General features: G+C 45.5%; 1 protein-coding gene across 1 annotated transcript in view; it reads left to right on the forward strand.

Moving 5' to 3' along the window:
- The window catches only part of LOC308143086 (ephrin type-A receptor 7-like), a 102,361-nt gene that overhangs the window by 23,117 nt on the left and 62,511 nt on the right, over positions 1-16,733 (forward strand). Inside the window, 2 exon segments of the mRNA XM_080513769.1 lie at positions 4,517-4,672; positions 14,123-14,458. Of these exon segments, the coding sequence (XP_080369895.1) occupies positions 4,517-4,672; positions 14,123-14,458 (492 nt within the window).

A 16,733-nucleotide genomic window follows, 5' to 3' on the forward strand; every position in this document is an offset into this window, starting at 1 on the left:
TTAGAAATCGTTTTAATACTGAGCTTTGGTGTATCAGTTGGAAATCTTTACATTTTCAGCTTTAATATCTGCAATAATACATTTTTAATCAACTGTCTATGTGAAAACTGACATTACTTCCACACATTTCAACGAACTGACCAGATACCACAAATATATAGCACAACCTTTTCCATCTTTAAATGCCACCATTAACAGTTTTTTGTTTGTTCCCTCGTTCTGCTCAGCAGCTAAGATGTACAATATTGTCTGATTAAGAGCTTCGCAGCGTCACGACGGTTTTTGTTCTGGCAACAGGAAGAGGTTTAGAATTTCCTCTTCTACCTTTGTTGATGTCATGTCGGTTAAAATTACCGCATTGATCCAACCAGCTTCCAACGAGCAACCGTTGCACAACCAGATGAGCCTGACATTATTCACTTCAACATCAAAGATGTTAAAATCCTCCGGTTGCATTATAAATCCTAAATGTCAGAATAAGAAATAAACTTCTCTTCTTCTACTTGAGGACCGCAAAATAGATCGAGAGCAAAAAAAAGGAGACACCTGCAAAAAAGTGAGACTGAAAAAAGCTGCAAAAATGGACAAAAGGTGTTCAGGTTATAAATAATGGGGGGGGAAAGCTTTGTTTATCACAGTTTGCAGAATAAATTGAAAATTCTGCGGAATTCTGTGCAATGCTACAAAATCACTTCATCCAGCAGGGAACATAAATGGCTAAACCTGATTTTTTTTCTCTATATAATCATTGTTGGATCAGATTTTCTGAGTCAAACTTTAATTTGTGTTGAAGTTGCCAAAAAAAATCTCATTTTTGTTGTTGTTTTTTGTGGTAATTAATCAAAGGTGACATTTCAGACTTGTAAAACTAACATGAGGTAGATTTTCATCCACAGACTGGCTAAAGAGCCCATAAATCTTGTTCCTGCTATTGACTATGTATTTGTGGATACTTGTTTTCTGTCGTGCGCTCGGGTCAGACGTGAGAGTGATTTGTAACGTATAAACTGTTGGATGAGGATTAGTGCGGTTTAAGGTGAATGATTGTCTCGCCTCTCCTGACGAGTCGTTCCTGCGCTCTGGGTTTGTTTACCATCCGGGGTCGAAGGTCAAACCACGAGATGATCCATGTGCTGGTGCTTATCTCACTGCTCGGCTGATAAATGCCTCATCTCTCTCTCACACACACACACACACACACACACACACACACACACACACACACACACACACACACACACACACACACACACACACACACACACACACACACACACACACACACACACACACCCTCTGCGGCACTCGCTATAAACAAATGGCACTCCTCCGCTGACCCGCGGATTCATTAGAATAAAAATAGCCGGGTCATTTTCCTCCCGGGTCGGAGCTTATCGTCGGGGCGATGGCTTCGACACGACGGCGCTTCACGGCCTGATGATTTGTGCCGTCATGCCCTCGCCATGATGGCAGTTCAGGTGTGACGCCGACACTCTTCCACGCAGGTTTGATACCAGCGGGAGACGGCCGGCCGTCGGTAATGACCAGGACTGGAGGAAGAGTCCACACGGCTGTATTTCACATTAGAGTTGGTGACACTCAGGCAGAGAAATGCGACAATACATTACATTTTCCTGAATAAATAAATTTAAAAAAACTCAACAACACACAGAAATAAAGTCTGATGGTTTCGAATTCAGTAACTCTGGATGATCGAAGACGACGACGCCAATATGTCGTGTTTCTAAACTATTTCTCTGTTTCCTTTGTGCTTTAAAACAATATGGTGTTATCTAAGACTGAGTTGTGTTTTACAATGCGATGCCACTCACATTTTACTGTGATGCAGAATGTTGATTTTCTATCTTAATGACTGAAGATCATATCAGTGGCTGCTGTTTCTTTTTCCCCACAGTTTAAAATGAAATAGAATTCATTTCAGACGTGTTAAAAACAAGCACATAAGCACAGATCCACCTATATACTATACTTACACCCACACACTTATGCATATCCATATATTTGATAAAAACCCTTTGTTGATAATCTACATAAATAGTCAGATTTAATTCAACATTACTGGAAAAAGGGTTGGAAGAAGTAAAACTGATCTAATCTTTCACCTTCTCCATTATTCAATAGTCACATTTTATAATTAGGCTTCTTCCTGATTCCTATGTATTACAAATATAGAGTTATTTATATGTAGATGTATACAGTAAGAATGTCAATGAATAGAAATGACATATTTTATAGTTTAGGATTCATACCCAGAAGCAAAATATGTTCAGAGCCACACAGCGACATAAAGATATACACTCATACACACGTGTACCGGCGGCTTCATCAGTGTCCAACCGAGTCGCCTCTAAAATGATGTATGATGTTTTATAAGTAGTTCAATTTTTTTTTTGCAGCGGTGTGATAACAAAGCTGAGGTTGGGAGTGCGCTGTTCAGGTTCTTTAATTGTGCAACATGATATTGAGGTGGAGGTTATTGACGCTGGCCTCAGTGACAGCCGATCATTTACTCCGTGCTCCACGACCATGTGTTATTTACATTGCGATTTAAAGCGACGGCGCACCGTTTGCCCCGCGCCCTGCGATGCTCTGACGATCACGGAATGATCCGCTATTAAAGTTGTTCTCGAGCTCTACGCTGCGACTGGGGCTCGCGTGTTCTTTAGTTATTTATGTTGTGCAGAGACGCCTTAGCAGTTTGCCGTTTCCCCTGCAGTGAACCGACATGTACACGCCACACTGCGCGGTGCAATGGTCCAACAACACTTTCATCATGCAGTGCAATCGCAGTGCAGCGTCGTCCACGGCAACAATACCACGGGCTTTACATCACTTTAGTCCCACTATTAATGCTAATATAATGAGCTTTTTTTTTTTTTTTTTTTTTTTTGCATCACATAGAAATTTGCAATCTCATCACAAACAGCTTGAACTGTCTGATTTCTGCTCTCCAACACAATGTGCAGGTCCTGGAGAGGCTCTGCTCCGTCGGACAGATCTGCACTGTAAACTTGATTCTTGCCGGGATTTCTTGACGCTGCCAGGAAAGAGAGCCCGGTGATAAATTACGAGCAGCTGATACTGGATATCAGTTGGAACGGTGAAGTCGGCCTTGAGGGAGGCAAACTGAGTGGAAACAGCTTGTTTCAGAGCGAAGTGCTGCTTAAAGCTGCAGAACACGTCAGTTTGAAGTAATAACACGTGAAGCAGCAGTGGTTGGTTCCTGTCGAATCCAGTTGTGTCGTTTGAATTGAATCCAAGCTGTAAATGAGCCTGAATGGGAACGAGAGCGAGGAACTTAGAGAGGCTGCAGCTCGCTGGTCTGCAACACCTTTTGTCCTATTTAAATATTATTTCCACTGTACTTTTAAAGTGAAGGGTTTTGGTACTTCTTTTAGTTCAGCCCAGTTTGGGGACTGAGCTTGAAAAAAAAAAACGAGCATTAAAAATTATAAATAAGAACAATTACACGTTTCTCTTGTTTTAGTGTAAAAATGCACCTTTAAGGTCAGTTTTTAATCATTTCAATCATTGCTTTGCTTGTTTGGGTAAATCAGCTGAGATGTAGCTCTCCTCTTCAGGTCGAGATCTCTGGACTCGGATCGCGACTCAAACTGAAATTCACACTAAATTCATCAAGGCCAGGCACGTTTATCTGGATTGCACAGTTCATACTCTAGTCAATTCCAATAATTACATTCAATTACATTGAAATCCTAAAGATAAAAGAAGCTATTAAGAAAACAAAAGCAACTTTTATGCATTTAAAAGTCTGAAGACAATTAAAACAGGAGAAAAAAACAGCCAGGAATTTCAAATGAAGCCAAAACAAGTGCTTTTTTAGACAGAAAGATGACAGATGAGGAATTTGAGGACATTTTCTTTCTGCTTTTTTCTCACGAACACTTTTACTACTAGTACTATTGGACAATTAGAGTCAGAATTCAGTGACTGTCTGTGGCATCGGTGTAAAATATGTGTGATTTGACTTTTGACTAGTGTTTCACTAAGGACATGTAGTGTGGCATGAATGTATCTGTGTGTGTGTGTGTGTGTGTGTACACGTATGTTCTTATATGTCGTATCCAGTTTTTCCACCTTTATTTACATTTTTCTGATTCAAGTCAAACTGAGAAAAACCAGCTTTCTGGGTGTTTTAAAGACTCAACGTTGTGGAGCAGCTGAAGCTGTTCAGACCGGCAGAAACAGAAACTGTAAAATTAACACGTTTTTCTGTGTCTTGTTTGGTTTTTCTTCTCGCGGTGTTTTCCAGGTGGTCCTGGGCAGACTTGTAGTTCTGAAGTGGGGGAAACGTTTGCTTCGTTAAGAAGCGTCTTTCTTGTCTGCAGTGTCACGTTTCCCCGTCGTGTGTTTGACCTGAAGACTTTTTAATCTGAGGGTGTTTCAACGATGTTACAATCTCATCCATCTCTGGTTGAAAGCTGCGTGACTGAGGTGTATGTTTGTATTTTCTCTCTCCCCCCCCCCCCTCCAGCGTGCGGCCGTGGATTCTACAAGTCCTCCTCCCAGGACCTCCAGTGCTCCCGCTGCCCGGCGCACAGCTTCAACGACCGCGAGGGCTCGTGGCGCTGCGACTGCGAGGACGGCTACTACCGGGCGCTGTCCGACCCTCCGTCTGTGGCCTGCACCAGTAAGCACCAGAAACACGCCGCCGCCGTTGTAATCACGCTCGCAGGCTCAGCGTCTGCCTTCTGTCTTCGCCGGTTGCTAATGACGAGACGAGCAATTTGCCATTTCCCGTCTGAAAGATTGGATTACAGTCGGCGGCCTGCGCTGCTACAAGCCTCTGACGGCTTATTTACACCGGCTGGGGGAGGCGGGGGTGGGTGTGTGTGTGGGGGGGGGGGGCTTTACGTCCACATCTCTCAAACTTGAAGTTTTTTTTTCATGCGCTCGTGTGTTTCTCCGCCGTAAGCGACTGTGTGAGGAGCGGCGGCGGCCCGGCAGTTCACACTGCCGCCTTATCTCTGGAGGTAAACACAATCTCTGCGCCTTATCAGTGTGCCTTCTCCCCGCCGAGGACTTCTCCCTCTCGCTCCCGTCACCTGCTCGAGTCGCTGATGCTTTTATTTTAGGCTGAATTAGTAGTCGGCATTGGGGTGTTTTACTTTGGCGGGTGTGCTGTTGGTCAGACTCTCTGGTCCACATCCTGCTGCCGCTTCAGTTTTCCCCCTGTGCACTCTAAGTAGGCCAAGTCGGAATCCGTGTGTGTGTGTGTGTGTGTGTGTGTGTGTGTGTGTGTGTGTGTGTGTGTGTGTGTGTGTGTGTGTGTGTGTGTGTGTGTGTGTGTGTGTGTGTGTGTGTGTGTGTGTGTGTGTGTGTGTGTGTGTGTGACAAGAGAGTGACTGCTGCTCAGATAATATGTAAATACAAGTTTACAGCCCTGCGTGGGCTTGTCTGTGTATTAAATCGCAGTATCAGAAAGAGGATTTGGTTTGGGCTTAATGTGAATTCACGGCCCGGTGAGCAACATCTCTAATTCAGCAGGCGTGTAGCCAGAGGTGAGTTCCTCTGCTCTGAAGCAGCACACTTTCACTTCCACACAGAAACCTTATCTTTAAGTGAACGTGTGCTGCCAGCGAGGGGAAGGAAAAACACCCAGTCGTTATTAAAGCTTGAGGTTGGCCAGAGGGTGGAAGGAAACAAAATATTGCCATTATACCTGAGATAGAAAAAGTAATTCATCTGTTAATGAGCTGTGGTTTCTCACCGTGAATCATATCTGTCTTTTTAGATATTTTTTTCTTACTGTTGGAATGTTTTGGGACAGGCTTTAAACATCCAAACACAGAGATTCCAACGTTAATCGGTGGTTAACCTGAGGTCCGGGACCCACTGGGGGGTCCGCCAGGGATCACAGTGGGTCCCAGCCAGTGGAATCTGACCACACTGCCAATAGACACTTTGTTTTAATCGACCTGTGAGACCTGGAAGTTGCTTTTGTTTTAAAAGTTATGATATTGATTTATAAGTGGGCAGGGTGATCCTATTAATATCAGAATAAAATCAATGGCATTATAAAGGGAAATGAATGATAAAAGAAAAGCACAATAAAGGTAGAATATTCCTCCAAATTCCTCCTCTCTGCTTCAGTATTTTAAGGCATCGGGATGAGTCAGAGAATTAAGAACCAATCAGAGGCCTCCTTTCAAAATGTATAATCCACATGGTATCAATTGACCAATCATGTTGCTCGTTACTGGGCGTAATACAAACCGGAAGTCAGTTGGGATTTGTGTACTGCCGCCGATAATTTGCTCTATTTTTGCCGAAAAAGGTCAATGTAAGCAGAATTAGACGTGACAAGTCGTGGCGGCCTTTATACACATATTTTGGAGACACGAAAATTTCCTGTTTAAATGACGGCTGGCCGGCTTTGCTACCTGAAACCATGGTTCACACAACAACGACTGAAAACACAACTTTTTCCAAATGCTTAGTCTCCATGGAAACGTGGGAAAACCCAACTTCTCTGACGTTCTGCTACTGTGAGTGACGGCTGGAGTAAATAATTGTTCTGCACATTCACGAGTCTCTGGACAATCAGAATAATGTTTGATGTCATGACTCCCAGTCCATATTCTCCTGGGACTTGGTACTTGTATTTTGATAGTTACTGTAATAATAATCCAACTTGGTGGCTTTATTTTGACAGTCACCATAATAAATATCCAACTTGGTGGTCTGTCCACTAGAATGTCCGTGTTCTGTCCAGTGTTTATAAATATTAACATTTAATATTAATGCAGCAGAGACCTAAAGCAGTTTCCAACTGTGAAAACAGCATTCGCCCCCAACAGTCCTCAGTTTGACGTCATCGTCTCTCCATTGTTTCTGTACATTCCGGCCCATTGCGCCACTGTTTTACAGAACATCCCGCTGTACACCAGCCTTATTTTGGGACGGGCTGAAGTCTCCTGAGATCCTCCTTAGTTCCTCTAGTGTCCTCGAAATAAAATGTCCTGCCCTCGGTGTGAGCGCGCCCAAGTGTTTAGCTCCTTCCCGTCCTCGGCTTTGACACAAGACAAGGACATAACTCAGGCTAAGCAAATTCGAGGCCCGCCGCCGACCGGCAATCTCAGGGCGGCGCACGGAGGCAACCATACAGATCTTGTTCTAAAAGACAGGTCCATTACTCACTTCTCCAACCATCCTAATCGGATGTTAAGGCTTCACTCCGACGCCGCTCCCCGTGATCAAGGGCAGCGCTCGCATGCGCTGGTGAGAAACGGCAGAAAGTTCTTTGGCGGCGTCCTCTGGCTGTTCCCTTCTGGGTAATCACCTTGGCCGAGTCGTGCAGTAATTACTGAAGTTGCCTAATGCACACTTTCCATTATTCATTTTCATTAACTTTAGGGTCCACTTGATGACCCCATACCATTATATGTAAATATGTATTTTTAACTTGTGTGAATAGCTTCGCCCTCTTCCTCATTCGCCCGACACATTTCTTTCCGTGTGGCCCCTGCGTACGTGCATTTCCTCATTGGTGGCTGGATTAAGTCACTGTGACCAACAGTCACTGTGATTTGCCTTCATTTTTTCCCCCCTCCAAGCCTCCGCTCCGTCAGGAGAGAATAGTAATTGAAAATGAATTTGCTCTGCCTGAATAAATAGCTTGATTGACAGGTTTTTTTAAATAGGGGGTTTGTAAAGCTACCATGTCGGAGGCCCTAGCAAAACAGTGAGATGGATCTCTGGCACACACAGATTAAGAACGTGTCTATGAGGATTTGAGGGGAAATGAGATGAAGATGTAATGTGGAGACATGAAAAAGCCAAATCCATGCTGAATAAAGATGAGAAGAAGAAGTCTCCCCCTTCCTAAACTCATTGTTTCCCACGCAGTGTGTGTTTTAAGAGGAGGCGGACTCAGAGGTTTGCGGCTTTGTGAGTAAAAGTTTGTCCGCGCCATTCATATGCAAAGGAGATGAGCTGCATGGGAAGGACGGCGCATCGGTGGGCTTCTTCTCCCGGAGGCGAGACACGGACCGGAGTTGTTGTTGACAGGCTGGAGAGTCGAGCATCAATCATGCAACAGCTGTGAGCGGTTCTGCTGGAAGCTCGCGCCTGAAAGGGACGTTTGTGAGCAGGCATCTCCTCCTGCATCCTGCAGCAAACCCCCCCCCCCCCCCCCCCCACCCCCCATATCACACACACCCCCACTAAAACACTGGACGTCGGAACAGTTGAGGACGGTCGTGGATTCAGGGCTGTGCAACTCATCAATATCACAATATGTGTCACAAGCACATGGTAAAAACTGACATAGATAACATAAAAGTACAGTGAAGCCACATGAATTCACAGAAAGCGTGTGATTGATTCAATAGAAATATGTAATGGATTGACAGACACACGTCAGAAGCACGGGAAACAAACACAAATGGCCAAAGCCAAAGTGAATAAAGCGCTTCGGGCCAAGAGAGGAGCACTGAGCAAACCTCAAAGACATTATCGTCGACGAAAGGGCTTGAATTGATCTCAAAATATATTAGCATCACAATACCCAGCCGGGCTCGTATTGCTGGAATTCAACATTGGGTCAAGCTCGGGGCTTCTCGGTGAAAATCTGGTCACTGTGATTCACGTTTAACGGGGATTGACTGGAAAAGGACGTGACCTCGATGGATTGTGTGGAACTTAAAATGGAAACCTTGGTTGTACTTGAATTTGCCAACATTGCGAATATAAAAGTATGAAGGCGAAAAACTGCACCACACCCACCCATCTTTCAAACTGGGCTCCTGAGCCCCACTGCATGATGGTGCCGCCTCCATGCATCGTATTGCTAATGCTAATTAGACACTTAGCTTTCTATGCTACAACCACTTGTACAAAATTGGCATCTTCTTAATGGTGTTGAATTATATCACTCTAATTACAGTCGGTGATCAATATTTTGATTGGATATATCTCAGGGAGGTCCCATAAAGAGCTATATTTGGCATATATGTATATACAGATGGGTATAGATTACACAATATGAGAACTAAAACGGTATTTTTGCAGGATACTGTGGACGTTCTTTGTTTTGTATTGAGTTTTCTAGTCCAGAGGGGTGTTTGTTGTTTTGTACTGGTGTCTTGTGGAACAGAGTCGGTGCGGATGTTTCCAGGCGCGCTCACTAAAGCAGGTTTGATATAATGTGGCCGAACACGCTGGCTTGTTTCCAGCAGCGTCAGCAGTCCAGCACTTACCGATGTCAGGGACACAATGATTCACACAACGTTCCACCGTGGCTTCAGCTCTGGATGCATCTCCTTCAAACCTTCAGCCAATACACTTCTTATGATACACTATAGAGTTTTTGAAATTTTTTCTTTTTTCTTTCAAAATATGTCAAAATGTAAGTTGAGGAAATGACAACATCAGGCCTTCTTTTTGCAAACCAAATTAAATAAAATATGTGTTTGTGTGAAAACGTCTGCTTGGAGGTCATTCAGTTCAAAGTTTGACAGTTCAACACTTCATAGTAAACTGCGAGTATGTTTTATTCATTCAATGAAAATGAATCTTTTGATCAAACCATGCAATCGGAACCTACTCTGTTGCTGTTCAACATAAGAATCTGCTTCAATGGGTTCGATTTGATTTTTAACCCAAACTTGACTGTGTTTGGCAGATTTTGTCATTTCTGGTCCAGATGATCTTCCAGTTGCTCTTTGAGGATCAGTGAGAGAAAAAACACAGATGTTGGTATTTACATGAATGGCAGCATTTGAACGTGATCAGTAGCCGTCTTCGCCACGCACATGCAAATTCAATGAAAACCCCCTGCGTGTGATTTGATCGTGCTAGTGCCGCCGCTTCACTCAGAGGGAAGAGAGAGAAATACTGTGGGACACGCAGTGACAACTCTCCTCCAAAGCTCGTCTCTCCTGCTTGGGAACCTTTTGTTTGTGTATGTCGTGCATACATATCAGGAAGTACGAGTGAAATCTCCAAGGTGTGCAGAAAAAAAAAAAACTCTGTCTGACACGCTTCGCCCTAATTTCCTGTTGGTGTCCACGAGCCGCGGCGCCTCCTCCACACGCTGGAGCTGAAATAGAATTTTCAGCTTGCAGCACACTTTGTGTGCAGGTACCAAATCCAATATTGAGGACGCATTGAAAATGTTTGGGGTATTACACACACACACACACACACACACACACACACATACACACACACACACACACACATGCACGCTTCAGCTAAGCGCAAAAGCTCCTTTTCCTGAACGGGCATGTCTTCCCTCGTCCAGGTTTGTGCTGCAGCCACATCATTAGAGGCCAGGTCACAAGGTCACGACACACATTTGTAGAGGGAGGATTACCTCGTGGGCCATTTGAATACTGCTCACCCCTCTCCGCCCCTTTCCCCAACGCTCCCCAATTAGAGCAGCGGCCAGCTAATAGGCTGCGGGGGGTTAAGGTAGCCCCCCGAGCGCCGCTCACGGCCGATAAGCGGCAGATTCTTCCTTTCTAAGCCAGGATTTACTGGGGTCTTACAACTCTGCCGAGTGGAGATGGGCTTTGAAACATGACCTAAAAACGCTCCACCTCCTCACCGTGTTTTCTTCAGGGTCGACGGTGAGCTGCAGCGCGTACAGAAGACGAATTTCTCACAGCTTGTCCACGTGTGAGTGTGCGTGAACCTAAAATTCTCGGTTGGACTGTCAGAATCTGTGCTCTCCTGGCATCTGAGAGAGTCAAATCTTAGTTTTATCCCTGAAAGAAAATTGCTAAATCGTTCAACTCAAAAGGGGAAAAAAGGTGTTTCTGAGACTGTTTAACTCAGATGAAGCTCATGATGGTACAAAAAGAAGAGGTCAGATGTTTTTAAAGGCCACATATTGTAGTTTTTCACCATGTATGAGCACATTCATTTGCTAAAATGTGGAGCAAGCGAGTGAAGGATATTTTCTTCACTTCTACAGCCCCATACGCTGTGGGAAAACCATTAGAAAGTCAATTTTGCATAATGTAGCACCTTTCATAATTTTTTCCTATATTTAAAACAAAACTATGTCTAAAGTCTCAGGGATGGCGAGGATGGAGATTTTCACACAGCAGTTTGGTTTCTGTCAAGCCCCAGAAGACAGACCTTGATCGTTCCCAGGTTTTCTTATGGTTCTCTTGGAGATACAAGCCGACAGGGGGCCGCGAGCCTCATGTTGAATACCACTGTTTTATATTTCACAACTGAGAATAGTCCGCCCTCACACGTGCACGTTTCCCGTTCACGGCGACAGAGTGGAGTGATTGAGACGTCTCAGGCTGTGGGGGCTCTGGCAGGGCTAATCCGTGAAATGAAACCTGACTGGGAGGAGGAGTGAGAGGAGAGAACACCACAGATAAGAGTGGAGTGTGGGAGTGAGAGAAGAGGAAGAGGCAGAGCGACGAGCCCGTCGGCCATCGGGGCGAGCTCGCAGACAGACCGAGGACGGATCAGGGCGCGGCGCAAATCTGGGCCGCAGGTGAAGTGGAGGCAAGACGAGTCTCACATTCCTGAGTCCAGACGGAGCGTGGTGCGAGAAACAAAGAGACGCCCGGGCAGAGGGGAGGAGAAGAAAAGAGGAGAAGAGAGCTGGAGTGTCGGGGACTCTTCAAACAGACCGGGCTGTGTGATGTGCCGTCCAGGCAGAAGTGTGTTTGCTCCTTCAAAGGCCGGACGGAGGCTCGCCTGCGTCTCGTGATGCATCGTGTGTCTGCACGACCTCGACTCTGCAGAACCACGATGGACTGCAATGAAAATAAACAGTCAGAATGAGGATAAGAAACTGTTGACAACTTTAACAGTCTACGGTTATGATATCACATGTGAGGAAAAAAACCTGTGGAAGACTATATATATACATATATATAGAGACAGATTTGTTAGCTACAATGCTAACGGGGGCTACTCGTCCTCTTCTTTGACACAATTTCAAAAGATTAAGATGCTAGTATGGTTCAAATTTATCTATAAAATGATTCTTTAAATATTGTGACTCAATGTATTTTAAGTGGAATCTACCAAGCACAGGTGTTCTGATTGAAAAAGATGAATTTGAAGCTTCAGTTTGAACTTGACATTAAGTCTGTAGCTCGAGTTTTAATCAGATATGAGATATAAGCCTTCGGAGAAAAAGGGAAAAAGCAGTGGCTTTTGTGAGAAGGACGACAGAACAACAAGGTCACGCACATTACACAAGTAATGGAATATGCTTTTAGCCTCTTGTTTGTACGGAACCATGTGCAGCACCGGAGTGCCGCCGAGGACAAAACCACGGAGGAACAGCGGCGTTTGTATCTGCTGGTTCCCCTTCTGTTTTGGTCCGGGAGCAAGATGGAGAGCCCGGGTCGAGTGTCGGCTGGAGTGGAGAGCCGCTGTTGGCAGTCCTCCTCTCCACTCCACCTGCCACAGGTGGCTCTTTCATCTTCCCCCGGTCCTGCAGCCCGGCTCTTATCTCAACCCCGCCGTCGTGAATATGGATGTCTCTGCCGCGCCCCCGCTTCTGAAGGCTGGACGGGGAAAAAAAAAGTCTCATAAGATCCGTATTAATGAGCCTGAACGTTGCAGTTTCTGCCAGCGATGCATATGTATGACCTGTTTTGTTCGGTAATGTGACAAATCTAATGAGAAGCGTGTCCCTCCCCAAAGTTCCCTCCAAGAATCTTTCTGAGAGAAAATAGAAGTCCCGGAGTACTAAATGCAGGTATTCTTGAAACATCCATAAACAAAGAATACCACTCCTATAATCTTTACTACTTCAGGGGAAGATTATTTCTATCAACATCTGGGCCGTAAAAGCCAACAGCCTGGAATGTGAAAGATGAAAGCAGCAATTTGTTATTCATTGTTTTACGAGACGAGCTAATCTCTCTGCCATTACGCCAACATTTATAGGCGACTTTTGAGTCAGGCAGAGGTAGCTGTGGCTGCGCGTGGAGTGAAACTGTATATGGCACTTACGGGCCGGTGATAATCCAGGTTTAAATCTCCTCCGTAAATTCTGCGGGCGAGCTTGGCTCCGGGAGCCTTATTCAGTGGGATGTTCAGTTTTAGAGCGCCGCTGTCGACGTGATGTACCGACGAGGAAGCAAAGCCAGTAAAGCCCGCCGTCTCCCGCCGAGCCGGCTGCGGGGAACGAGTGTGTCCCCCGATTAGCATTTCATTTGACCGTGCAGCCAGCTCCCATCATTTCCATGGCAGCTGCAGATTTTCTGCTGTTAACAATCACAGGATAAACAAAACCCTCAAGTCCATCTGCATGAATCACTGCCCGCGTTTGCATGAGTGCGGCGTAAAACCAAGCCACGGTGCTTCGAGCTGCAAAACCAGGACAACACGACTTATCCTGTGACGATGTGTGATGGATGAAAGAGTGACAAATCCAGAGCGCGCGTTAACTTATTGTGTTTTTGGGCATCTCGCATGTTGACAGCTTGTTATGTGCTGCTTCCTCACTTCCTCACTTCCTCACTTGTGTTCATCAGCTAATTGCAGATTAAGTCAGTGAGTCAGAAACAGTTTAATTGTTGTACAAGTTTATGTCCTCGGAAGAAGAATGGTATTCCTCCATGTTTCTTAAAGTGGTTTTTACCAAGACACAGATGATGTAAAGTCGTTCAGTCGAACGCCTCTTTTGTTTGAAAGATTGAAAGTCGATGGTGGTTCCAGCGATGTGGCTTCAGATTCAGACGGTCCTCCAACGTCGGGACGTCGTCCATGTTGTTGGGCAAATATTTTAATCGTATGGACGGACGGGAGCATTCTTAGCTTTTTACTTTCGCTGTGGAACCTCTGGTTGCGTGGAGGTCCGTGAGGTACAAAAGTGGGTTTTGGGGGATTTACTGAAATAACGTCGCCATCAAATCTCACCTTGTGCATCACGGCGCGTCTCAGGCTACCTGGGACACTTCTTCTGGACCCGACTGGTTTTATAATTGAGTGTTAGTGTTTGGCTGTGGGCTGAAGTTGGCATGTCCCCTCTCCTTTTCCCTCTCAGAGAACAGCGAGAGCACAGATCCAGGCGCCGCGCACTCTTGGCTGTCACTTTCCTTGGCACTGCGCTTGTTTAATTCTGGCCGCCGTTGTGTCCACCCTCTGACAGGACCTCCCTCGGCGCCGCAGAACCTGGTCTACAACATCAACCAGACCACCGTGGGCCTGGAGTGGAGCCCGCCGGCCGACACCGGCGGCCGCAACGACGGCACCTACCGGGTCATATGCCGGCGCTGCAGCTGGGAGCCCGAGGAGTGCGTCCCCTGTGGGCCCAACGTGGGCTACTCCCCGGCCCAGGCGGGATTAGTGGACACGTACGTGACCATCGTGGACCTGCTGGCACACGCCAACTACACCTTCGAGGTGGAGGCGGTCAACGGCGTGTCGGAGCTGAGCCGCACGCAGAGGCTGTTTGCCGCCGTCAGCATCGCCACCGGCCAAGCAGGTAAGGACTTGTTTGAATCCTCACCTGTGGAAACGCACGGCTTGATGGTGTGAATGGAAATGCACTTTTCCGCAGTTTCTCACTGGGATGAAATCGTTAAACAGCTTTGGGAAATATTTCTGATTTAGGTCGATAGCTGGGTGCGTGTGTGTGTGTGTGTGTGTGTGTGTGTGTGTGTGTGTGTGTGTGTGTGTGTGTGTGTGTGTGTGTGTGTGTGTGTGTGCGTGCGTGAATAAGTATGAGCTGAGCTCATGATGGAGACAGGAGGTGGGAGGAAACACTCAGCTTGTTCTATTCAGCTCAACACGTCCATCTTGTTTTCACTGTTTGTTCAATAGAAAAGTAAACATGATGATATAAATTGTTTTGTTGGCAAATTAAAATTAGAACCCTGGCATTTCTTTAAACCTGCTGTGTCCGGGGTTGGTCACGCTGACCTTGACTGTGTTTGTCGTTAAACATTTTCAACCTGCGGGGATGCTAATGCTAACGCTGGTCTTTGTGTGATTCTGCTCAGTTTCTGGAACGTTCTGTTCCTCCGGCTGTGTTGTTGTTGACTTTGAGCTTCGCTGTTGGATGAAAACAGAAACCATGAATGAAACCAATGTCAGCGTAAACCTTGTTCTGCGGGTCACGCTAACTTTAGCCTCATTAGCTCGGCAGAACAATCGTGGCGTATTTTATAAGGAGCGGAAAACCTTCTGCAGCGTGTCGGACAAATGTTCACAAAAATACTAATAATAATCTGTTGTTTGTGAAGTGTCTGGAACAGGGCTGCAGCTCACGACCAAATGTAATCCAAGACTTTATTGGCACATCTTTCTGAACATGTTGATCGACATGTTGACTTCACAGCTTGGAGCTAAAAACACGGACTTCAGCATGGCCTTCATAACGTCATTGAAAAGAGAAAATAAACAGATATTTTTATGACCATTGCTCATATATATTTGTTTAAATTTGATACGAACAAGGTAATGTGGGTGCTAACGCCAAAGCTAGCTGTTTAATTAAATCTGAAATACATTTTTTTAATAAATCCACTTCCCCTTAGAGCTGCATGATATCATGTAACCATTCCAGTAATAGTTGTTGAGTATGGTATAAAAAATATAATATAAAATCCGACACCAGCTTTGCTCTGGGATTTTTTAATTTTAATCACACAATTTTGTCAGAATTGACCACAATCGATCACAGTTCTCTTTTCAAATGCAAAATGCTATTTCTCTATTTACAGAGAACGAGCGCGCTACGCGTGGAAAACGTAATTCATTGAAGTTTTGGTCTTTGAAAAACGTGCATTGTGGAAAAAACACTAGATGTGCGTGCCGTTGTGTAGCTCGGGTCGTACGATGGTCTGCGTGGAGCCGTTCACTCTGCTGCCGCTCTGAGAGCATTAGACATCACCACTGCGCCGGCTGACACTTTAATATTAAACCTCTCATAAGCAAACTACAGTAATGAACCCCATTAACATTAATGGCTATAGCGTGATGTGATCCATAATATTTCCAGTATGCACAACACTCAGATTAACTTAATGTGTATATCAGCACTGCAGTGGCCAACAGTGTTCGCTGAGCAGTGATTCAGACTCCCGGTGGTTCCTGCTGCAGAGCCGCTGTGTTGGAGCGGCGTCTCCAGGGGAATCTGCCCTAATTAAAATGCTGTGTTTTGCGTTGATAAACTGTAAATCCTTTTTTTTTTTTTTTTATTAATTATTTCTATGGATTCCCACTACAAGGTTGCTCTTTCATGCTCGAGTGTCCGTGAAGCGGCGGCCAGACTGTGGCGATGAACAGCTTCGGTTGGAGTCTCTCCATAGCGACACCTGTTGGCTGCCAGGCGGTCGCACCGGCCCGTCAGGCTCATGATGCTTTTCTTCTGCAGCGGTTTCTTTCTCTCATCTTTGCACACTTTCCTCTTTTTTGAGTGCGAAGCAAAGCGTTTGTCCTCAGAAATGTCCGAAGGCTGCGAGAGACGGAGCCGATGTGGGCCGGCTGGATGTGTTCCTGTGTTTGGAAACAGAGATGAGGCTGAAAGAAAGTGTGCGGGACGGTGAATTTAGCGAGAAGCCAACGGGACCAAGCCCAGAGGTGGTGCAGACAAAGACACGATGTGACGGGGTGAGGGTGGCCCGCGGGACAAAGACAGAAATAGAACAATTAGCACGTGCAGCTTTAGAAGGCCTGTGATTATGCGCGGCATGCAGACGGTATGCAATTATACTCTGTTAACCTGGCGGAGAATTTAGGCTTCAGCCTTTGTCAAC

Source organism: Blennius ocellaris (genome assembly GCF_963422515.1).
Source record: "Blennius ocellaris genome assembly, chromosome: 18".
NCBI lineage: Eukaryota > Metazoa > Chordata > Actinopteri > Blenniiformes > Blenniidae > Blennius > Blennius ocellaris.